Source organism: Chiloscyllium plagiosum, unplaced genomic scaffold, assembly GCF_037043375.1.
Source record: "Chiloscyllium plagiosum isolate Xiang-an unplaced genomic scaffold, Cpla_swu_hap1 HiC_scaffold_23, whole genome shotgun sequence".
NCBI classification, from domain to species: domain Eukaryota; kingdom Metazoa; phylum Chordata; class Chondrichthyes; order Orectolobiformes; family Hemiscylliidae; genus Chiloscyllium; species Chiloscyllium plagiosum.
Window position 1 is genome coordinate 60,866,157 of NW_028270161.1, and position 24,937 is coordinate 60,891,093.

A 24,937-nucleotide genomic window follows, 5' to 3' on the forward strand; every position below is an offset into this window, starting at 1 on the left:
TGTTACTTCAACTTCTTGAAGGCTGTCTTTCAATGTCAAATGAATATAACAGCTATTGTTATGAAGTCCATTAGCCCTGAAAACTCAGCCAAACATTGATAATGACTACAGCTGTCGAAATAATCAACAGAAAAGAAGTGTTCATTTCAGGAAAACGTTTCTGGCAATCAATGTAAGGAAGCAGCAGAAGGTATTTTCAGATTGTCAGATATTCTCATGTGTTAAAACCATATTTATATCTATCCCAGCTGTTTAAGTAACAACAGATAAAAATGGCAACAAAGACTGACATTTTGATACATTATCACTGCAATTTGTCTTTTCCTCCATTGGGAAAGTGTGCAATGCATATGAAAAAGTACACAAGGGTGGTCAACGTAAATTCTGGATTAGTGGTGCTGGAAGAGCACAGCAGTTCAGGCAGCATCCGAGGACAGGCAAAATCGACGTTTCGGGCTGTCGATTTTGCCTGTCCTCGGATGCTGCCTGAACTGCTGTGCTCTTCCAGCACCACTAATCCAGAATCTGGTTTCCAGCATCTGCAGTCATTGTTTTTACCTGGTCAACGTAAAGTCCAACTTGCTGAAATAAGACAGGTCCCTTTGAGGAATCACTGCACTAAAGCATTACAATACAACACCTAACAATTCAAAGGTGTAAAAACCCTTTATTCAGAACAATCCAGACCCTTCAGCAACTGTTTCATTTTCTTCACAAAATTTTTTTTTAGATTACTTACAGTGTGGAAACAGGCCCTTCGGCCCAAGTCCACACCGACCCTCCGAAGAGCATCCCACCCAGACACATTCCCCTACATTTACCCCTTCACCTAACACTGTGGATAATTTAGCATGGCCAATTCACCTAACCTGCACATCTTTGAACTGTGGGAGGAAACCCGCGCAGACAATGTGCAAACTCCACACAGACAGTTGCCCGAGGCAGGAACTGAACCCAGGTTTCTGGTGCTGTGAGGTAGCAGTGCTAACCACTGTGCCACCGTGCTGCCCAAATTTAGGGCTCTTTTAATGGGCTTCCAAAACTCTACCAGATAAAATGGTGCAAATCAATTTAATAAATGTAGAACAGCAGAAACAAATCTGTTTCTAAGTAGCAGTAAATAACCTAATATCCAACTTCTATCTTTCTTGAGGGAATTAAACCTGAGAAAAAAGTGGATGCAAATGGGAAAAGTATGGATGATTACTGGCCCTCTGCAAAGAAGATGCTGAGTGATATGAAATTCCTGGAATCACTGAAGGTAAAGTCTGCTACAAATTCAACTTAGCAGGAGTTACAGAGGTTGTGCACAACTTTGAGAGAGCATAGGTTGGTACAGTGGATGAAGCTTAATGTGAGGAATTCTGAGTTAATACTGAGTTGATGGGAAGAACATGGAGAGACAATTTAAGTAAAGGTTCAAACTCTAAAGGGAGTGCAAGAGTGGAGAGGCCGAGCTGCACAGTGCTTTGAAATTCACAGAATGAGTTAAGAAACCAGTTAATTAAAGCATACGGCATTTTTTGACTTCATTAAAGGGCACAGAGTACACGAGCAATGAACAACCTAGTCCACTCCTCCATCACATCTAACACCTCTCCAATCACAAACGGCACCTTCCCATCACATCTAACACCTCTCCAATCACAAACGGCACCTTCCCATCACATCTAACACCTCTCCAATCACACACGGCACCTTCCCATCACATCTAACACCTCTCCAATCACAAACGGCACCTTCCCATCACACCTAACACCTCTCCCATCACACACAGCACCTTCCTATCACACCTAACACCTCTCCCATCACACAAGGCACCTTCCCATCACATCTTACACCTCTCCCATCACACACAGCACCTTCCTATCACATCTTACACCTCTCCCATCACACACTGCACCTTCCCATCACACCTAACACCTCTCCCATCACACACTGCACCTTCCCATCACATCTAACACCTCTCCCATCACACACTGCATTTTCCCATCACACCTAACACCTCTCCCATCACAAACTGCACCTTCCCATCACATCTAACACCTCTCCCATCACACACTGCACCTTCCCATGCAATCACAGAAGGGGCAACACCTGCCCATTTACCTCTTCCATGCTCACCATCCAAGGCCCCAAACACTCATTTCAGATTAAGCAGCGTTTCACTTGTACCTCTTTCAATTTGGTCTAATGCATTCGTTGCTCCCAATGTGGTCTCCTCTATAACGGAGAGACAAAACGCCGACTGGGAGATCGCTTTGCTGAGCACCTTCGGTCTGTATGCAATCAGGTCCTGGACCTTCCCGTGGCTTGCCACTTCAACACAATCCTGCTCCCATACCTACATGTCTGTCCTGGGCCTGCTGCAATGTTCCAGTGAAGCTCAACGCAAACTGGAGGAACAGCATCTCATCTTCCGACCAGGCACGTTACAGCCTGCCGGCCTCAACATTGAATTCAACAACTTCAGATTAATTTCCCATCTCGACTCCTCTGTTTTCATTCTGCTCCATAATTTTATTTCATTTATTTTATTCTTTTTTTCACTATTCTGTACCTTTTATTTCTTGATTGTCTTTCTCTCACTCCCCACTCTCTCATCACTTTTTTCCTCTCCTCTTCCCCCTTTGCTACCCTTCTCCCCTGTTTTCCATTTTGTCTCTGCTTCACCCATCCCCCCCCCCCCCCCCCCCCGATCCCCCACATATTTTGTCACATAGCACTGGCTTCAGCCTTGGTCATTCACAGCCCCTAATCTCCCTATAATCTCTCTATGCACTGTCATTATCACCTCGTTATTGCTACCCTTGCTTCTTGACTCACCTTCTCTCAGCCTCGTATAAATAAATACCTCCCTACATCTCCCTTTTTTTAGCTTTGACAAAGGGTCAGTTAGACTCGAAACGTCAGCTCTTTTCTCTCCTTACAGATGCTGCCAGACCTGCTGAGATTTTCCCGCATTTTCTCTTTTGGTTACAAGAGCAATGACATTATGTTGAACTTGTAAATGGCACTAGTTTGTCCTCAGCTGGAGTACTGCATCCAGTTTTGGACATTGCACTTTAGGGGGAAGGTGAATTCATTGGAGAAATATTACCAAGAATGGTTTCAGGGATGTGGAACTTCAAAGATGAAGATAGATTAAAGAAGTTGGGACTGTTTTCCTTGAAGAAAAGAAACAGTTTCAATTGCAGAATGTTAACCTTAAAAGGAAGAATGTGTAGGGGGAAGGTGGGGAAAAGGCAGAAGAATGTCACCAATTGCACTGTTCATTTGGAGTGTTTGAGCACAAAGGATGGACTGTGATTCTCTGAGGATAACAGTTGGAAGTCCTTCTGAAGGTTACACCATAGGTGCTAACTCTAAGAACAATCACAAGCAGCATCCCTCATAACACTGGGCTCTTCAATTATCTGCTACGCCATCACATAGCATCACAGTGAGAGAAACATAGCGTCGAGTCAGGGTTTGGAGTGTGCAATGAAATATGAAGGCTCTCTCCCAGGAGAATCATCACAGACTGACGATCCTCACCACTGTGTTGAGAGTATTTCTTTTCTTCATTGCCTTGTGCCATTGTGTTGCTGTTAACAACCCCAAGAAACTTGAATAGCATAGGAGCTGTGATAATGTAGAGACTCAAGGTAAATGGATTACTTAGAAAGGTGAGGGATAACTTCGATGAACCACAATTCAAGTCAAATTTCATCAGTACGACAGTGAACTATACTGCATGAAGTGTGTTTGAAATGAAGAAATATATTTTGTGAATAAATATTTGACTTGATAAACTTAAAAAAGAGCTCTTTTATAGGGATTAGCTTCCATGCAGGAGGGCAGGCTGCATTCAATAATCTTCCCATTTGTTAATAACTATTCCCTGAGGTTCAATTAATGATTCTTTGAAGCCGAACATGTTCAGGGAGGTGGTGAAGATATGTTTGGGTGTGGGTCCTACCTGAGAGTACATTCTCTCTGTTCATTTCATCAGGGAATGTCCTATCAATCTGAGTCTCATTCAGTTTCTACACTGAACAGACTCTGCACAAAGTTTTTGCTTCCACTGCCAGTTCTGCTTCTGTCAGTCAACATTGTGATGTCCTCTCCACAGGATTTCGATAAAGACAATATCCCTGTGAAAGTGATAGCCCACATTCGAAGAGACTTTATCAGCAATCCTGAATTTCAACCATGTGTCATCAGGAATGTTTCCTCAGCCTGTGAGGGCCTCTGCAGCTGGGTCCGAGCCATTGAAGTCTATGATAAAGTCGCAAAGGTAAACTTTATACAAGGTTAAAGCCAGTTCATTTCATGTTGTGTTCCAGCAATCGGTAAGGTGACAGAAGGTGTAACATTTGCAGGTTGTCTACCATCACTGTGTGTAAAAGTGCACATAATTTACCCATTCTGCCATCACACATACTGCTGCACTGGTACATCTGTACCCATATTGGACACAGCTCACACCGAAGACAATCTTACAGTCCCAAATATATTTTAAAACAATAAAGTGTCCATGCACCTTGTCATCAATCACACCATTCATTGTGATATTTTCCCAGAAAACCATTGCTGGCACATTGTGGTATTTGCCACGTTTACCAGTCTGTGGAGCTGGATAAGGGAGTTCACTGCCCCAATTCTCTTTTATCTTTGCTTTGTCAGAGGGCTATCTAGTGATTAATAGAATCACTGTAGTAGAGCCTCGACAGAAAAGGCGCTGTTCTTGGTTAACCAGAAGGTAAATTGGATGATAGCGATAAGTACAATTACATTTAGTCAGGCAGAATTGCTAGGACCTTATGGAGCTAGTACAGACCCATCTGTTTTGTCCGAAAGCAAGAGTAGAACCAAGATCTCCACTCAAAATGTGTGTGATATTAGTACAATGGAAGGAATCAATACAACGTGAACATTAACCCCTTCAGAACCTTATTCAACACTCACAGGCAGAATGGTCAGCAGCAGTTCCACAATAGTTATGATGATGGTTCCCATCTCAGTAGAAAAATGGAGACAGCACGTAGAGGTGTCACCTGTCTTGAAATCACCCTGAACTTGGCTTTATTCACTCTGCTGAGTTGTCCCAAGCTAAGAGAATTCTATATCACTGCATTGTGGCCGTGCCCGTGGCTCCCTCATTGCTAGAATGACACACATAGTCACATAACAGCAACTGTGCCAGTTCTAGACGAGGAGAAAGTGAGGACTACAGATTCTGGAGATTCCTGATTGTCTGAAACATTGACTCTCCTGCTCCTTGGATGTTGCCTGACCTGCTGTGCTTTTTCAGTGCCACACTTTACAACTCAGTTCTAGACCAGGCCTGGCATCTATGATAAGAGTGGGTGTCTGCTGGTAGGGTTTCTGGAAGTAGAGATGTTAGATATGGAAAAGGCATATTAGGTGATGGGGGAGAGGGTGTTTAGGAGAAGGGATATGACACACCTCCCCAGAGGCCAATATCCCGTAACTATGGCTCCCTTTATTAATACATAAACAGTTCTTGACTTAAGTACTGCCTCATTCAGAATCACATAGCAGAGCGTCAGTATCTTTGACACTCACCTTTTTTATATGTCAGCCATGGCTCCCTGATTGGAGGAGAAAGTGAGGTCTTCAGATGCTGGAGATCAGAGCTGAAAATGTGTTGCTGGAACAGCGCAGCAGGTCAGGCAGCATCCAGGGAACCCCTGAAGAAGGGCTTATGCCCGAAACGTCGATTCTCCTGTTCCCTGGATGCTGCCTGACCGGCTGCGCTGTTCCAGCAACACATTTTCAGCTCCCTGATTGGACCAGATTAACAGCCCCAACCAGTGAACTCTTATTCTATGAGGTCTAGCTGGCTGACCTCATTCCAACCAATACAGAATGTTTGGCTGTGGGAGAAGGGGTCTTGGGTAATGGGAAGGTGGGGCTTGGAAGGAGGGATTCTAGGTGAATGGAAAAGGAGTGTTGGGAGAAGGGGTGTTAGGTGTTGAGAGTGGGATTGGGATAATTGGAGAGAGTGTCCTTTTAAGTGATGGTGGTCAGGATGATGAGTGTGTGGGAAATGGGTGTTGATTATGAGAAGATATTGATGAGAGTGTTGGGAAATGGTGTTGAATGATGGTGGTGGTAGGAGAAAGTGAGGACTGCAGATGCTGGAGTGTGGTGCTGGAAAAGCATCTGAGGAGCAGGAGAATCAACATTTCAGGCATAACCCTTTCATCAGGAATGGTGGCGGTGGTAGGGATGTTGGATATTGGGAGGTGGATGTTAGATAATGATGGTGGTAAGATTGGGGATGTTAGGAGGTGGGTGTTGGGTAATGGTGGTAATAGGGGTGAGGGTGTTGGGAGGTGAGTGTTGGGTAATGATGGTGACAGAGTGGGGTGTTGGGAGGTGGGTGTTGGGTAATGATGGTGATGGGGTGGGGGTGTTGGGAGGTGAGTGTTGGGTAATGATCGTGATAGGGGTGGGGGTGTTGGGAGGTGGGTGTTGGGTAATGATGGTGACAGAGGTGGGGGTGTTGGGAGGTGGTTGTTAGTTAATGCTGGTGATAGGGGTGGGGGTGTTGGGAGGTGCGCGTTGGGTAATGATGGTGACAGAGGTGGGGGTGTTGGGAGGTGGTTGTTAGTTAATGCTGGTGATAGGGGTGGGGGTGTTGGGAGGTGGGTGTTGGGTAATGATGGTGATGGGGTGGGGTGTGTTGGGAGGTGAGTGTTGGGTAATGATGGTGACAGGTTGGGATGTTGGGAGGTGAGTGTTGGGTAATGGTAGTGATAGGGGTGGGGGTGTTGGGAGATGGGTGTTGGGTAATGATGGTGATAGGGGTGGGGGTGTTGGGAGGTGAGTGTTGGGTAATGATGGTGATAGGGGTGAGGTTGTTGGGAGGCGGGTGTTGGGTAATGATGGTGACAGAGGTGGGGGTGTTGGGAGGTGGGTGTTGGGTAATGATGGTGACAGAGGTGGGGGTGTTGGGAGGTGAGTGTTGGGTAATGATTGTGACAGAGATGGGGGTGTTGGGAGGTGGGTGTTGGGTAATGATGGTGATAGGGGTGGGGGTGTTGGGAGGTGAGTGTTGGGTAATGATGGTGACAGAGGTGGGGGTGTTGGGAGGTGGGTGTTGGGTCATGATGGTGACAGAGGTGGGGGTGTTGGGAGGTGAGTGTTGGGTAATGATGGTGATAGGGGTGGGGGTGTTGGGAGGTGAGTGTTGGATAATGATGGTGATAGGGGTGGGGGTGTTGGGAGGTGAGTGTTGGCTAATGATGGTGATAGGGGTGGGGGTGTTGGGAGATGGGTGTTGGGTAATGGTGGTGATAGGGGTGGGGGTGTGTTGGGAAGTGGATGTTGGGTGAAAGTGATAGGGTTGGGGTGTTAGGAGGTGGGTATTGGGTAATGGTGGTGATAGGGGTGGGTGTATTGGGAAGTGGACGTGGGTGATAGTGATAGGGTTGGGGATGTTGGGAGGTGGGTATTGGGTAATGGTGGTGATAGGGGTGGGGGTGTTGGGAGAAGGATTATTGGAATTATGATAATGGGATTGGTTGGTGAGAAAGAGAGTGTTGGTTGAGGGGATGTAGGGTGTTGGGAGGTCAGTGTTGAAGATTGGGTAATAATGGTCATGTGGATGAGGGTGTTGGGAATGATAGTGGGATTCTTTTGGTGGGAGAGAGGGTCTTGGTGTGATGGTAGTGGAATGGAGGTGTTGGGAGGGTGTGTTGGGACATGGTTATTAGGTGGGGAATTTGGGTGTTGGTCTGGGGGCATCTGCAGTCTGATATGGGTACTTTTGCCTCTTTCAGATTGTTGCCCCTAAGCGGAGGAAGCTGGAGGAAGCAGAGGCAGAGCTGAAAATCCAAATGGAGAAATTGAATAAAAAGAGGTCGGAGCTGACTGAGATTAAAAGTAAACTAGAACTACTTCAGAACCAACTCTCGCAAAAACTTGCTGAAAAGAAGCAACTGGAAGAGAGCATCAAACTGACGGAGTATGTCTCCTAAACATCACTCAGCATACTGCTTTATAGCACTGTGTGTGTGTGTGTCTGTGTGTGTGTGTGTGTGTGAGGGTCTATGTATGTGTGTGTCTGTGTGAGAGCATCTGTGTGAGTGTGTGTGGGTCTATGTGTGTGTGTCTGTGTGAGAGTGTCTGTGTGTGTATCTATGGGTGTGCGTGTGTGTGTTTGTGTGAGAGTGTCTGTGTGTGTGTCTGTGTGAGTGTGAGGATCTATGTGTATGTATCTATGTGTGTGTGTCTGTGTGACAGCATCTGTGTGTCTGTGTGTGTGTGTGTGTGTGTGTGTGTGTCTGTGTGTGTGTGTGTCTGTGTGTGTGTGCATGATCTCAAAAGGCTTGATCAACTTCTCTTTGTTTATTTTATTTAGTTACCAATCACCAGATTGGATTGCGCTCTGTCACAATTATCCTGACATTTGGAAACACGAAATATTGTAAACTCAGTAAATGGCCTTTTGTTTATATGCAGATGGTCTTAGTTGTTACTGAGAGGAAGGCACTCCCTCTACATCAGAAGGTCACGTGGACCAAGACTCTCAGCTAACACCTCACTGTGAGGGTGAGGGAGTGCCACATTGTCAAAAGATGCCATTCTGGATATGAACATTTAACCATTGCTCCCATAATACTGACACTGTGTTCTTTGTGAGAAATTGCTGTGTACAAATTGGATGTTGCATTTCCTACGTTGCATTTCCTACATTGCATTGTTGACTGTAAAGCAGTTTGGGACATCCTGTGTTTTTGAATGGTGCTGTATAAATGCATATTCAGTTGTCCATAATCACATGGTGTCTGGAAAGTGAATCGTTTGATAGTGATTGAGAATTATAAGCTGGAGCTCTGGTGTCCTTGCACTGGAACTGCTGGAAATGGGTCTCGAACACACTACACTCTGCCTCTTTGTCAAAGCCAGAGATTTGTTCTGTCTTTACACTGTGGTCTCAGTCCCAAAATCTGGAATCCCGACCTGTCCGCCCATCCACTGTCACAATGACTCAATGGATGGAAACTCATATCCAACTAGTTCAGGAAAGGATGGAAGAATCCAAATCTGTGCTGTGGGGTGATGGCTAGGTGAGGGTGAGAGGGAGCAGTGCTGTCAGAATGGGCTGTGGTTCAGTGTCTCACAATTGCCTCTGGGTTATCTTGTGGGTTTGCAGCATGCATGTTGTCCTCTGTCCCTGCTCATGAGCTCCAGTCTGATTTCAGGCTGAAACTGGAACGAGCTGAGAAGCTAATCAATGGCCTTGGAGGAGAGAGAGAACGATGGACAAGTATTTCAGAGCACCTGGAGGCAACATACCAGAACATTATCGGCGATGTTTTATTAAGTGCCAGCGTGGTGGCATACCTTGGTCCCTTCACACCTGAATTCCGACAGGTAAGGCAAGCTGGCAAAGCTTTTTAATCTCAACAGCAATGCTAAGTGTAATTCCATGTGTGAGCAGGAATAGGGTGAGGGATGACATTGGGCTGTTCACAATTCCATTTGGGAAAGAACTTCCTGCTTACCGCACACAGATTCAACCCAATCATTACAGAACCAAAACTAAAGCAGCTTACAGGACCACTCGGATGTTTCAGCCCCTCATACCTATACCAGGCTGATCAAAGTGTACATTGTTGTACTGTGTACACCAAGCAGTCTGCCACTTGGTCCTACTGTGCCCTGGAGACAAGCAGGAGGCAATTATCACTCTGCCCCTCTATCTCAGAGTGATTGAGAACAGCCCCAGTGAGGATCAGCTGTTGATTCTATACCATGAACACAATGTAAATGTTCTCAGTCTTCAACCTTCACTGCTCACTTTGCTGCTTTTGGTTGGATTTACTGACCCAGTGTGCACATTGGGAAGGCAGGATGACAGGGTAACGTTTCCACCAGTTGCACCCAAGTAACAAGGACCCACCAGCTTAGCCACCTTGAGACTCTTAACCCCTGAACTGGAATGAAGATTTCAGTCTTCCCAATTGGAGGAAACTATGGCTCATCCCAATCAGAGAAAAGCACTTTGACAGTGTGGATACAGCAGAGAGGAAGAGCGTTTGTGGAGCCATTAGTGAATAAGTGCAACCTTGGGCCAGTTTATGGGGATGACATGAACTTCAACCTGTTTCCTACCTTGTAGTCTAAGTTGTGAGGCAGCAGCTGTTCCCTCTGGTTCTGAAAGGGTTAATGTTGGGGACTGCTTTAAGATCCACCCAATCTGATGATGATACTTGGATGGGGATAAGGCAGATGATTTTATTGTTGTGTGGAATGCAGATCCAGATCCACAGATTTCCCCATTGTTTTAGTGACAATGACAAACAAATTAATGCAATTTAGCCTTAATTGCTTCAGCTACAACTTTACAATAATCTATATCTTGGATGTAGGTTTGCTTGCTAAGCTGGAAGGTTCATTTTTCATACATTTTGTCACTATAATAGGTAACATCTTCAACGAGCATCTGGATGAAGCACTGGTGGTTAGCCAGCTTTCTATTTATATGTTTGAGTTTCCTTAGGTTGGTGATGTCATTTCCTCTAGTGATGTCATTTCCTGTTCTTTTTCTCAGGTGGTGGTAAATGGGCTCCAAGTCCATGTGTTTGATGATAGAATTTGGGTTGGAATGCTATGCTTCTGGGAATTCTCGTGCGTGTTTCTGTTTGGTTTGTTCTAGGATGGATGTGTTCTCCCAGTCAAAGTGGTGTCCTTCCTCAGCCGTATTTAAGGATGGAGTGGGTCATGTCTTTTTGTGGCTAGTTGATGTTCATGTATCCTAGTGGCTTAGTCTTGCTTGGTGTCTATATAGAGTCTTTGAAGTTCATTAGTTTCTGTTTTTAGTGTGTTGGTGAGTTTGTGGGCTACCATGATGCCAAGGGGTCTGGAGCAGTCATTTCAGAAATGTCTTTGAAGTAGGAGAGAGTGGCTAGGGTTTCTGGATGGGTTTTATCTGCTTGTTTGGGTTTGTTGCTGAGAAATTGGCAAACTGTGTTCATTGAGTACCCATTCTTTTTGAATACACGGTATAGGTGATTTTCCTCCGCTCTGCGTAGTTCCTCTGTACTGCATTGTGTGGTGGCTCATTGAAATAATGTTCTAACACAGCTTTGTTTGTGGGTGTTGGGATGATTGCTTCTATAGTTCAGTATTTGGTCCGTATGTGTTGTTTTCCTGTAGACGCTGGTTATAGAACATAGAACAATATAGCACAGAACAGGCCCTTCGGCCCACGATGTTGTGCCGAACATTTGTCCTAGCTTAAGCACCTATCCATGTAACTATCCAATTGCCGCTTAAAGGTCACCAATGATTCTGACTCTGCCACTCCCACAGGCAGCGCATTCCATGCCCCCACGACTCTCTGGGTAAAGATTTGAAGTTCCCCATTAGCTGTTCACTCTACTGTAACATCCTAGGAATGGCAGTTTGTTGTTGTTTTTCTCCTCTATCCTTCACCATAGGAAATGGCATCACCGACCCAAGGAAAGCCAAACATAGAAAGTGGGCTACACCACCAGTGCTTCATTCGGAGGCTCACTGAAGATATTACCTCGTATGGTAATGAAATGTCTGAAAATGAACCTTGCATCTCAGCAAGCAAATCTACATCCAGAACCTCAACCTGTGCTACAAATCTTCTCAAAACTCACTAATCTACACCTTGTTAAGATAAGAACCTCTTCTTGTCAAGACTCACTTGTCATTGTTCCTCTATCATCGTAAACGAGATAGACCTTTAGACCCAGTGACAGTATCATTTTACCCCCATCCAGAAACATCCACTCCCTACCTCCCATACTCAGCAGCAGTATAAACTACAAGATGCACAGCAGAAATTCACCAAGGCTCCTGAGACCACACCTTCCAAACCCACGACCACTTCCATCTAAAAGGACAAAGGCAGCAAATACACAGAAACACCACCTCACCAACGTTCCTCTCCATTCACCATATAGTGCATATGTATGCACATGGAGCAGATACTTAATCTGTTTTCAATTCCAGGGACTACATCTTGTACAGATTTCATTTGTTGGGTTGGTATTTCATTTTCTTTGCAGAATGTTTTGGGAGAATGGTTGGATATGTGCAAGCAGAAACAGATCCCAGTCTCCAGTGTCTTCTCCTTATTGAATACATTGGGGGACCCTGTGAACATCATGGAGTGGCAACTACATGGACTTCCACGGGACACGTAAGCATTTTTCTCCCAAAACCTCTGCCTGGAATGTGCAAAGTCTTTGGCACAGTCTCTCAAAACAATTTTCCTATCCCCTCAGATTCTCGGTGGATAATGCCATCATCGTGACTTCAGCTCAGCGCTGGCCACTCATGATTGACCCCCAGGGTCAGGCCAATAAGTGGATCAAAAACATGGAAAAATCCAACAAGCTTCATGTCAGCAAACTGACTGAGTCTGACTGTATTCGCACTCTGGGGAACTGCATTCAGGTAAGGATCCTATATTCTGTTATCTGGTCAAACTTCTTCCAGCTCAACCTTCGCCAGATCTGAGAGTGTATACATTCACGGTCCTGTGGCCTTTGACAGGGATCAGTTGGTGATTGGAGTGTGACAACAGATTTCAGGACTTGCTCTTTTACTCCTTGTCAGCAGAGAAGCAGGGGTCAACGATCATCCTACAGTGGGCGGTGGATAATTTAAAGATTCTTCAGTATCTCTGTCCTGGTTTATCCCCCATAAATTGAAGTTGAATCTTCAAGACCTGTGTCATCAGATTTTTGGATTAACCATAAACCGCTTCAGACCACACTCTAACTAGCATGGGATCCTACCATGTCCCTTCCAACTAACAGGGAGTATCCATTTTTTGCAGTGGGGAGTGGTGAGAGTGAGGACCGGGGGTTGACAGGAAGGTAAATAAATCCTATAAAAGCTTACCTCATGAATAGGCGGAGCGCACACTAAGCAGGAGCAGACACTGGACTGCTGAGTAAGTGAGGTCATATATTTGGGTGGTTGCATTACCTGAAACACTCGGTAGTGTCTCCCACCCATCCTCCTCCTCCAACCAAAACAAAAGTTCTATGCACTGATTTGGTGAGGTTATGGATTTTTAAAATAGTCTCTTTGGGAATTGAGAATAGTGGGAATGGAGGTTAGGGCAGTTGAATGCTCCTCCTGTAGAATGTGGGAGGCAATGGTCACTACTAATGTCCCCACTGACTTCCTCTGCGGGAAGTGCATTAACTCCAGCTCCTCGCAAACCACGTTAGGAATCTGGAGCTGGATGCACTTCAGATCATTCAGGAGGCTGAGGGGGTAATTGAGAGGAGTTACATGGAGGTAGCCTCACCTCAGGCATACAAAAAAGGTAGATGGGTTACAGTCAGGGGACGGAAAGGGAACAGGCAGACCGTGCAGGGGTCCCCTGAGGCCGTTTCCCTCAATAACGAGCAGAACGTTTTGGATACTGTTGAGGGGGACCGGGATAAACTGTGGGATACAGATCTCTGGCACGGAGTCTGTCCCTGTTGCTCAGAAGGGAAGGGGGAAGAGGAGCAGAGCATTAGTCACTGGAGACTCCATAGTTAGGAGGACAGATAGGAAGTTCAGCAGGAACGAGAGAGACTCACAGTTGGTGTGTTGCCTCCCAGGTGCCAGGGTTTGTGATGTCTCGGATCGTGTTTTCGGGATCCTTAAGAGGGTGGGGGAGCAGCCCCGAGTCGTGGCCCACATAGGCACCAATGACATAGGTAGGAAAAGGGATGAAGATGTAAGACAGAAATTCAGGGATCTAGGGTGGAAGCTTAGTGAGGTGAGGAATAGGGAGAGACAGCAGTTCAATACATAGCTACAGGATGGTGTAGGAGGGAGGGATTCAGATACCTGGATAACTGGGGCTCATTCTGGCGTAGGTGGGACCTCTACAAACTGGATAGACTAGACCTGAACCACAGAGATACCAATATCCTGGGAGGGAGGTTTGCTGATTATCTTCGGGAGAGTTTAAACTAATTCAGCAGGGGGATGGGAACTTGAATTGTAGTTCCAGTGTCCAGGAGGTTGAGAGTAGTGAGGTCAGAAATAAGGTTTCTAGGTCACAGGAGTGTACCTGCAGGTGGGAAAGTAGTTTGAAGTGTATCTACTTCAATGCCAGGAGCATCTGGAATAAGGTGGGTGAACTTGCACCATGGGTTAGTACCTGGGACTTTGATGTTGTGGCCATTTCGGAGACATGGATAGAGCAGGGACAGAAATGGTTCTTGCAGGTTCCAGGGGTTTAGATGTTTCAGCAACAGGGAAGGTGATAAAAGAGGGGGAGGCATGGCATTGTTAGTCAAGGACAGTATTACTGTGGCAGAAAGGACATTTGATGAGGACTCCTCTGCTGAGGTAGTATGGGCTGAGGTTAAAAACAAGAAAGGAGAGGTCACCTTATTGAGAATTGTCTATAGCCTCCGAAAAGTTCCAGAGACGTAGAGGAAAGGATTGCAAAGATTAATTTGGATAAGAGCAAAAGTAACAGGGTAGCTGTTATGGAGTCTTTAACTTTCCAAATTATTGACTGGAAATGCTATTGTTCAAGTACCTTACGTGGGTCAGTTTGGTTTCCAGAAGAAGGGCTTATGCCCGAAAAGTCGATTCTCCTGCTCCTTGGATGCTGCCTGGCCTGCTGTGTTTTTCCAGCACGACATTTTTCAACTCTGGGTCAGTTTTTATCCTACGTGTGCAGGAGGGTTTCCTGACACAGTATAAAGATAGGCCAACAAGAGACAAGGCTAAATTGGATTTGGTAGTGGGTAATGAACCAGGCTAGATGTTAGATTTGGAAGTAAGTGAGTACTTCAGTGATAGTGACCATAATTCGGTTAAGTTTACTTTAGCAATGGAAAAGGATAGGTGTATACAGCAGGACGAGTTATAGCTGGGGGAAAGGCAATTATGATGTGATTAGGCAAGATTTAGGAAACATAGGATGGGGAAGGAAACTGCAGGGGATTGGACAATTGAAATGTGGAACTTGTTCAAAGAACAGCTACTATGTGTCCTTGATAAGTATATACCTGTCAGGCAGAGAGGAAGTGATCGAGCAAGGGAATCATGGTTTACTAAAGAAATTGAACTGCTTGTCTAAAGGAAGAAGAAGGCTTATGTTAGGATGAGACGTGAAGGCTCAGTTAGAGCACTTGAGAGTTACAAGTTAGCCAGGAAAGACCTAAACAGAGAGCTGAGAAGAGCCAGGAGGGGACAGGAGAAGTCTTGGGCAGATAGGATCAAGGAAAACCCTAAATCTTTCTATAGCTATATCAGGAATAAAGGAATGACTAGAGTAAGATTAGGGCTAGTCAAGGATAGTAGTGGGAAGTTGTGCGTGGAGTCTGAAGAAATAGAACAGGCAGTAAATGAATATTTTTCATCTGTATTCACACTGGAAAAAGACAGTGTTGTCAAGGAGAATACTGAGATACAGGCTTCTAGACCAGACAGGATTGAGGTTCACAAGGAGGAGGTGTTAGCAATTCTGGAAAGTGTGAAAATAGGCAAGTCCCCTGGGCCAGATGGGATTTACCCTAGGATTCTTTGGGAAGCTAGGGAGGAGATTGCAGAGCCTTTGGCTTTGATCTTTATATTGCTATTGTCTAAAGGAATAATCCCAGGGATAGCAAATGTTATCCTTTTGTTCAAGAAGGGGAGTAGAGACAATCCTGGTAATTATAGACCAGTAAGCCTTACTTCGGTTGTGGGTAAATTGTTGGAAATGATTATAAGAGATAAGATTTATAATCATCGAGAAAGGAATAATTTGATTAGGGACAGTCAATTTGTTTTTGTAGAGGGTAGGGTGTACCTCACAAACCTTATTGAGTTCTTTAAGATGGTGACCAAACAGGTGGATGAGGGTAAAGCAGCTGATGTTGTGTATATGGATTTCAGTAAAGCTTTTGTTAACGTTCCCCATGGTAGGCTCTTACAGAAATTTCAGAGGCATGGGATTGTGGGTGATTTTGTTGTTTGGATCAGACGTTGGCTCGCTGTAAGAAGTCAGAGGATGGTGGTTGATGGGAAATGTTCATCCTGGAGTTCATTTACTAGTGGGGTATCTTAAGGATCTAATTCGGGGCCACTGCTGTTCTTCATTTTTATAAATGATCTGGATGAGGGTGTAAAAGGATGGATTAATAAATTTGAGGATGACACTAAAGTTAGTGGAGTTGTGGACAGTGCGGAAGGATGTTGTAGGTTACAGAGGAACATAGATAAGCTGCAGAGCTAGGCTGAGAAGTGGCAAATGGAGTTTAATGTGGAAAAGTGTGACGTGATTCACTTTGGTCAGAGTAACAGGAATGCAAAGTACTGGGCTAATGGTAAGCTTCTTGGTAGTGTGGATGAGCAGAGAAATCTCTGTGTCCATATGTGTAGATCTCTGAAAGTTGCCACCCAGGTTGATAGGATTGTTCAGAAGGTGCACAGTGTGTTAGCTTTTATTGGGAGAGGGATTGAGTTTCGGAGCCACAAGGCTGCTGTACATAACTCTGGTGTGGCCGCATTTGGACAATTGCGTACAGTTCTGGTCGCAGCATTATAGGAAGGATGTGGAAGCATTGAAAAGAGTGCAGAGGAAATTTACCAGGATGTTGTCTGGTCTGGAGGGAAGGTCTTATGAGGAAAGGCTGAGGGACTTGAGGCTGTTTTCGTTAGAGAGAAGATGATTAAGAGGTGACTTAAAGAGGTGAATTAATAGAGACATACAAGATGATCGGAGGATTAGATAGGGTGGACAGTGAGAGCCTTTTTCCTCTCTTTGGTGATGGCTAGCACAAGAGAACATAGCTTTAAACTGAGGGGTGAGAGATATAGGACAGATGTCAGAGGTAGGTTCTTTACTCAGAGAGTAGCAAGGGCATGGAATGCCCTGCCTGCAACAGCCAACTTTAAGGGCATTTAAATGGTCATTTGATAGGCGTATGGATGAAAATGGAATAGTGTGGGTTAGATCGGCTTTAGATTGGTTTCACAGGTCGGCACAACATCGAGGGCCGAAGGGCCTGTACTCCTCTGTTTTATTCTATGTTCAATCGCATTGACAAACCATGTGACTCCGGATAAAACCTTGAATCATATATATCAGGAACTATTAGCCAAAGGAAAACTGGACTTAGTTTAATGATTTCATGGCTCTGAAGTACTTAATAAATACTTTTCATCAGTATTCACATTGAAAAGGGCAATGTTAGTGAGAATATGGAGATACAGGCTTCACGATTAGATCAGATTGAGAAAGGATGTTTTAGCAATTTCGGAATCTCTGAAAATACATCAGACCCTACGGCTGGATGGAAATTATCCACAGATTTTCTGGGAAGCCAGGGAGGAGATTGTAGAGCCTTTGGCTTTGATCTTTGTCATCATTATTGACAGGAGTAGTGCCAGAGGACTGGAGGATAGCAAATGTTGTTCCCTTGTTCAAGAAGGGGAGTCGGGACAACCCTGGAAATTATAGGCCAGTGAGCCTTACTTCAGTTGTATTTAAGGTGTTGGAAAAGGTTATAAGAGATAGTATTTATAATAATCTGGAAAGGAATAAGTTAATTAGGGATAGTCAACACAGTTTTGTGAAGGGTAGATCGTGCCTCACTAACCTTATTGAGTTCTTCGAGAAGGTGACCAAACAGGTGGATGAAGGTAAGTCGGTTGATATGTACATGGACTTCAGTAAGGCATTTGATAAGGTTCCACACAGTAGGCTATTGCACAAAATAAGGGGTTTTGGGATTGAAGGTGATTTAATGGTTTAATGAGAAAGTGTGAGGTAGTTCACTTCAGAATAAGTGACAGGAATGAAGAATACTGGGCTAATGATAAAATACTTGGCAGTGTAGATGAACAGAGAGATCTCGGTGTACATGTGCATAAATCCCTGAAAGTTACCACTTGGGTTGTTGGAGTTGTTAAGAAGGCATGTGGGGTGTAGGTGTTTGTTGGTAGGGGGATTGAGTTTCAGAGCCACGAGATCATGTTTCAGCTGTACAAGACACTGGTAAGGCCGCACCTGGAGTATTGCGTGCAGTTCTGGTCACTGCGTTATTGGAAGGATGTGAAAGCTATGGAAAGGGTGCAGAGGAGATTTACTAGGATATTGCCTGGTATGGAAGGAAGGCCTTGCAAGGAAAGGCTGAGGGAACCGAGGCTGTTTTTGTTGGAGAGAAGATTGAAAAGTGACTTAATCGAGGTGTATAAGATAATCAGCAGGTTAGATAGGGTGGACAGTGAGAGCCTTTTCCCTTGGATGGTGAAAGCTAGCACGAGGGGACATAGCTTTAAATTGAGGGGTGATAGATTTAGAAATCGGGGGTAGAGGGATAGCTTCTTTACTCGGAGAGCAGTAGGGGCATGGAACGGCCTGCCTACAACTGTAGTAGACTTGCTGACGTTAAAGGCAATTAAATGGACATTGGACATATATATGGATAATAATGGAATGGTGTAGATTAGATGGACATCAGATTAATTTCACAGGTCACTGCAACATTGAGGGCTGAAGGGTCTGTACTGCGCTGTAACGTTCTATGTTTGTTCTATATTTTAAGATTCTTATCCAATTCATTTGTGGGTCAGCTCTTTTCAGAATATTTGAAACATATACAGTATCCACAATGACTGAGATATCATTTGTCAGACACCACCCAAACACACCCAGAGCCAACATCAACACATCCCATTATATTCATTACAAATACATCAGAATGGAAAACCTTAGCACATCTGGACAATATCCAATTTGGGTTCATGTGCAACAATGACAATTTGCACCACATAAGTGACAGACAATAACCATCTCTGACCAAAAAGAAGGGGCTTTACCATTTCCTGTCATTTTCAATGGTATTGCCATTATTCAATCCTTCACTATCAATAACCTGGGGTTACCATTGACCAGAAACTAAACTGGACTAGCCATATAAATACAGTGACTGCAAGGACAGGTCAGAAGCTAGGAACCCTGCAGTAAATAACTCAAACTCCTGACTCCCCAAAGCTTGTCCACCACTTACAAGGTACAACTCAGGAGTATTGGAACACTCCCCATTTACCTGAATGGGTGCAACTTTAACAACACCAAGAAGCTCGATACCACCCAGGACAAAACGACCTGCTCAACTGGCACAACATTCACAAACATCCACTCCCTCCACCAGCTGGAAGGACAAGAGTAACATCTGCATGGGAGCACCACCACCTCCAGGATCCCCTCCAAGTCCGATTTTGAAATATATCACCTTTCCTTCACTGTTTACTGCACAGCCCCAAGACAGCAGTGGTTCAGGAAAGAATTTCATCTCCACCTTCTCCACGCCTGCTATAAATGGACAATAAATGCTGGCCTAGCCAGTGAACCACAAAATCCCATGAAAGAATGAAAGAAAACCTTAACTGAACAAAAATGATATTCTCCAACTGATATCAGGTATAATACTGGGATAGATGAGGCCCATTTGCTCTGCTTTACAGCAGAATATGGCTCTTGGAAACCTATTTTGTAGCCTTTCCATCTTTGAGCTGAAAATGTGTCGCTGGAAAAGTGCAGCAGGTTAGGCAGCATCCAAGGAGCAGGAGAATCGACATTTCGGGCATGAGCCATTCTTCAGGAATGAGGAAAGTGTGCCAAGCAGGCTAAGATAAAAGGTAGGGAGGAGGGACTTGGGCGAGGGGCGTTGGAAATGCAATAGGTGGAAGGAGGTTAAGGTGAGGGTGATAAGTCAGACTGGGGTGGGGGCGGAGAGGTCAGGAAGAAGATTGCAGGTTAGGAAGGTAGTGCTGAGTTCAAATGTTGGGACTGAGACAAGGTGGGGGGAGGGGAAATGAGGAAACTGGAGAAGTCTGAGTTCATCCCTGAGTTCATTCCCATCTTTATAGTCAGTTAATGAATTGTTGCTGAGGAAAATATATGGTCGATAGATGTAATTGAAATTCACACAAAGCAAAGCCAAGGGAGATGGGTCAGGACATGTGAAACTTTGGGACACAGAGTATCCCATTGCATATCACTGCCTAAGCATCTGTCCCACCTTAAGAATGTGAAACTTCCAAGTGAGCATCACACCCAGAATTGACCCCGAAGATGAACCACCATCCACTTACCCATCACTGATTTCACACGTTCCTCAATTAATCTATATGAAAACTTGCATTCATTAAACAGATCAAGGAATAATCATTAGCAATTAGCAAGCTCAACAAAATCAAACATTAAGTTATTTTTTTCCAAACCCAGATGTCGAGAAAGAAAATCAAATTAAATCAGTCAGACAACTTTCAGACTGTTTCACTGTTGTTTTTCTTTTCTCCCTTATGTGGCTACTAAAAATAGCACTCAATTTAATAAGCATGATAGAGTCTCTAATGTTCCATGTCTTAGCACACTGTCTAAATTATTAGTTTCTATCTTCTAGTTTGGAAATCCAGTTTTAATTGAAAATCTTTCGGAAGAACTCGATCCCATTCTGGAGCCATTACTGCTGAAACAAACTTTTAAACAAAGAGGGATGGACTGCATTCGCCTTGGAGAAACAGTTGTACAATACTCAAAAGATTTCAAGCTGTACATGACCACCCGGCTTCGAAACCCCCATTACCTCCCAGAGGTTTCTGTCAAGGTAGACCCATCAATCAGTTCACATCAAAACCGGGACGGCTAAAATTGGTTTGGTGCAAAAATCGAGTTGTTTATTCCCTATGAATGTTTCCAACAAACCTGAGCTGGTGAATCCCTCCAATTAGTCCTGTCAGCTCTTACAGCCAGAGAGATATGGAGCAGACACCACAAGATGATGCCTGTAGACCTGTCACCTGCCCTTTTGTCCTACTATGTAGTTTATAGGATATAAGTATAGGATCAATGCCGTGTCTGTAGGGGTGCCTGCTAATCACTGGGGTTTACTCTCAAATGTATTTGCTGATGTTGTTACTGCAAAGGGCCATCTTTATATACAGGACCATGATGCAACAATGCTACTGGAGCTGGTTCACCTCAGGGATATGGGCAGTGTTTATGGAAAAGTAAATTGAGTTAACATTTGGGTGCAACATGATGCTGCTTCTGAACTGAAGAGAGAGGTAAATGCATGGCACATTTTATAATACGAGAAAAGTAGGGGAAAAACACTTGGATAAGAAGGGAGGTCAGGGAAGGTTAGAGGGTGAGGGATATTAGAGATCACAGGAGTCACAGAACAAAAGGTAACGTGGGATGTTTTAGAGAAAGGACAAACATAGATACAGAGCAGTAATAGCGAGTTTTGAGAAGATTTGTAGCTTAGGTTGAGGTTCTGGATGTAGGTTTGCTCATTCAGCTGGAAGGTTCATTTCTAGACATTTCATCACCATACTAGACCTTCAGTGAGCCTCCAGGTGAAGCACTGCAGATAATTCCTGCTTTCAATTTATATGTTTGGGTTTCTTTGGTTGGTGATGTCATTACCTGTGCTGATGTCATTTCCTGTTCTTTTTCTCAGGGGGAGGTAGATGGGGTCTAACTCGATGCGTTTGTTGATAGAGTTCCAGTTGGAATGCCATGCTTCTAGGAATTCTCGTGCGTGTCTGTCATAAGATGGATATGTTGTCCCAGTTGAAGTGGTGTCCTTCCTTATTTGTATGTGAGGATACTAGTGAGAGATGGTCATGTCGTTTTGTGGCTAGTTGATGTATCCTGGTGGCTAGGTTTCTGCCTGTTTGTCCAAGGTAATGTTTGTTACAGTTGTTGCACAGTATCTTGTAAATGACATTAGTTTTGCTTGTTGTCTGTATAGAGTCTTTCAAGTTCATTAGTTGCTGTTTTAGTGTGTTGGTGAGTTTGTGGGCTACCATGATGCCAAGGGGTCTGGAGTAGTCTGGCAGTCATTTTAGAAATGTCTTTGAAGTAGGGGAGAGTAGCTAGGGTTTCTGGAAGTGTTTTGTCTGCTTGTTTGGGTTTGTTGCTGAGAAATCGGCGGACTGTGTTCATTGGATACCTGTTCATTTTGAATAACGGTATAGGTGATTTTCCTCCGCTCTGCGTAGTTCCTCTGTGCTGCAGTGTGTGGTGGCTCATTGAAATAATGTTCTGGTGCAGCTTCGTTTGTGGGTGTTGGGATGATTGCTTCTGTAGTTCAGTATTTGGTCTGTATGTGTTGTTTTCCTGTAGAGGCTGGTTTGAAGTTCCCTGTTGGATGTTCGCTCTACTGTGACGTCTAGGAATGGCAGTTTGTTGTTTGAATTTTTTCACTAAAGAGGAGGAAAGCAACTCCCTTGTCGGTCCAACCTCACTCCCCAATTGCCCTCTCATCATTCCCCTCTCTCCCCACTCTCCTGCTTTCCCCTAACCCCTCCCCCCCCCCCCCCCCCCACTCTTTCCCCCTTTCCTTTTACCCTAACCCACTTCCCCTTCCTCCACCCTTCCACTTAGCCTCACAAGAAAGTAAAACATATTGTGCAAATGTAATGTTTGTTAAGGAGCTCATATAATATTAGTCCTGTGTTTCAATGTGCAGGTCAGGGGGGTTCGAGTCACATTCCAGGATTTGTGGTTAAAGAAGGTGTGTTCATGACATGACCAAACAAGTTAAGGATTAATTTATACCTGTTTCCAACATGTGCCACAGGGACAGAGAGTGGGAGAGATTTCTGCTCAACCACAGGACTGGGAGCAATTGGAACCTCAGCCAGTGCCATCGATAGCTCCATACATTAAAAAAGTGTGTGTTGTCATAGCACCTGTGTCTCCAAATGATCTGTAATTTACAACTATTTTTATTGTGCTCTTTTAGAAAGGAAGGCATGGCTCAGTGGTTAGCGCCTGCTGCTTCACAGAGCCAGGGATCTGAGTTTGATGCCAGTCTCGGGCGACTGTCTGTGTGGAGTTTGCGCATTCTCCCTGTGTCTATGCAGGTTTCCTTCCACAATCCAAAGATGTGCAGGTTAGGTGAATTGGCCATGCTAAATTGCCCATAGTGTTCAGGGATGTGTGGATTAGGTGCATTAGTCAGAGGTAAATGTAGAGTAATAGGGGAGGGGAATGGGTCGGGATGGGTTACTCTTCAGAGATCAATGTGAACTTGTTGGGCTAAATGGCCTGTCTCTACACTGTAGGGACTCAATGATTCTAGGAAAATTTCATTCCTGCTATGGGCAGGGATGGTGCCAAACTCAAAGTGACATCTTTGATTTTTCAGGTCACTCTCCTGAACTTCATGATCACATCTGTCGGCTTGGAGGACCAGCTGCTGAATATCGTCACAGCGAAGGAGAAACCGGAACTGGAGGAAAAGAAGAAAGTTCTTTATCTGGAAAGGGCACAAAACAGGTACAAGTGAAAACAGCAGCATCAGACCCAGGGTGACAGCTCTGGTCACAGTATCACACACTGAAACCAAACCGGATGTTGGCACAAAGAAAGGTTAAGTTTGACCAGGTTCATCATCTGAAACAGTGGTAAATATAAATGATTCAGAACTGTTTTACACATATTTTAGCATTGACTAGGAAGAAAGTTCTTTGTGCAACTCACATTGCAAGTTCCAATGTTCTGCTTAGACCCAGCTTGAGGATAGCATTTTGTCTGGACACTACACTTCAGTGAGCACTTACTCACCTTGGAAGGACTGTTGGGCTCATTATAGGCACAAATTCCTTAAACCAGGCTTATTCCATTGAGCTCTGAAGAAGAGCTCATTGTCATGTTTAAGATGTTTAAATGGATTTTATACTTAACGGAGAGAAACCGTTTTGTCTTCAGTGCAGCACAAAGAATAGAGGTTTATCATCTCAACTTGCCCATTCTAGAAACTCAAATTGAAATCGAAAAGCAATTTTTCACTGGAATATAGAAACTCCCTCATCTCCCTGTGGATTCTGAGTTAAAAAACACACAACACTGGGTTATAGTCCAACAGGTTTATTTGGAAGCACTAGCTTTCGAAACGCTGCTCCTTCATCAGGTAGCTGTGGCGTAGAAGATTACTGATGAAGAAGCAGCGCTCCAAAAGCTAGTGCTCTCAAATAAACCTGTTGGACTACAACCTGCTGTTGTGTGATTTTTAACTTTGTCCACCTCAGCCCAACACCAGAACTTCCACATGGTGGGTACTTAGGAAAGCCTTGGTCTGATTAAACTCAGTAATAGTTTGAGAAACAATATCTTACTTTCTGACTATGCATGTTAGACCATAAGACCATAAGATGTAGGAACAGAAGTAGGCCATTCAGCCCTTCAAGCCTGTGCTGCCATTCAGTTTGTCTACAGCGGATCTGATCATTCTTACACCTTCTTGTCTTTTCCCTCTAACATTATAAATTTCAGGACTCTTCACGGGGTTCGATGATTTTAGGTCCTCATTATACAGGCTGCAACATGTTACTCAAGAATCCACCTTTCCCTTTCACATTGCCTCAAAGCCCATCTTTTTTTATTTATTTGTATGTTCCATTATTACCTCTTTTGACTTCTTATTTTCCCCTACCTGATCACAGCCCTTCTCTTTGTCCCTACACTCATCCACTTTCTCTGACCCTGCACCAGGTTAAATCCTGCTACATCTCAAACTTTTTTTCTGGTTCGGATGACCCACCATCACACTGAAACATGAGATGGAGCTTTCTCTTGGGTTCGGGAATGTACATTAGAACATTTCCCAATTTGTACTGAATGTGCTGAAGAAGGGTCACAGGACCCGAAACATTGACTCTGCTTTCTCTCCGCTGACCTGCTGAGTTTCTCCAGCAATATCTGTTTTTTTTTCTCATTTCTAGCATCCATAGTTCTTTACTTTTTCCATTATGTATGCTCCTGATGGCCCAGGTAATAACTTAGTGACTAATACTGTTCCCAGTGAGTAGGCTCTCATCTGTAAGCCGCAGTTGAGGCTGGAGGAGTGGGGTTACTGAGGAGGATACAGGGGCATGTCATTAAAATCCAGTAATTCCACACTAGGTTACCTTA

General features: G+C 44.4%; 1 protein-coding gene across 3 annotated transcripts in view; it reads left to right on the forward strand.

The window, feature by feature from the left end:
• Positions 1-24,937, forward strand: part of LOC122561437 (dynein axonemal heavy chain 3-like) — a 557,691-nt gene that overhangs the window by 458,835 nt on the left and 73,919 nt on the right. For all 3 annotated transcript variants that reach the window (XM_087999740.1, XM_087999741.1, XM_087999742.1), the window contains 8 exons: positions 1,154-1,261; positions 4,115-4,279; positions 7,794-7,978; positions 9,219-9,390; positions 12,060-12,193; positions 12,279-12,450; positions 20,415-20,618; positions 23,172-23,302. In XM_087999740.1, coding sequence (XP_087855866.1) covers positions 1,154-1,261; positions 4,115-4,279; positions 7,794-7,978; positions 9,219-9,390; positions 12,060-12,193; positions 12,279-12,450; positions 20,415-20,618; positions 23,172-23,302 — 1,271 coding nt within the window. The remainder of the gene's footprint in view (positions 1-1,153; positions 1,262-4,114; positions 4,280-7,793; positions 7,979-9,218; positions 9,391-12,059; positions 12,194-12,278; positions 12,451-20,414; positions 20,619-23,171; positions 23,303-24,937) is intronic.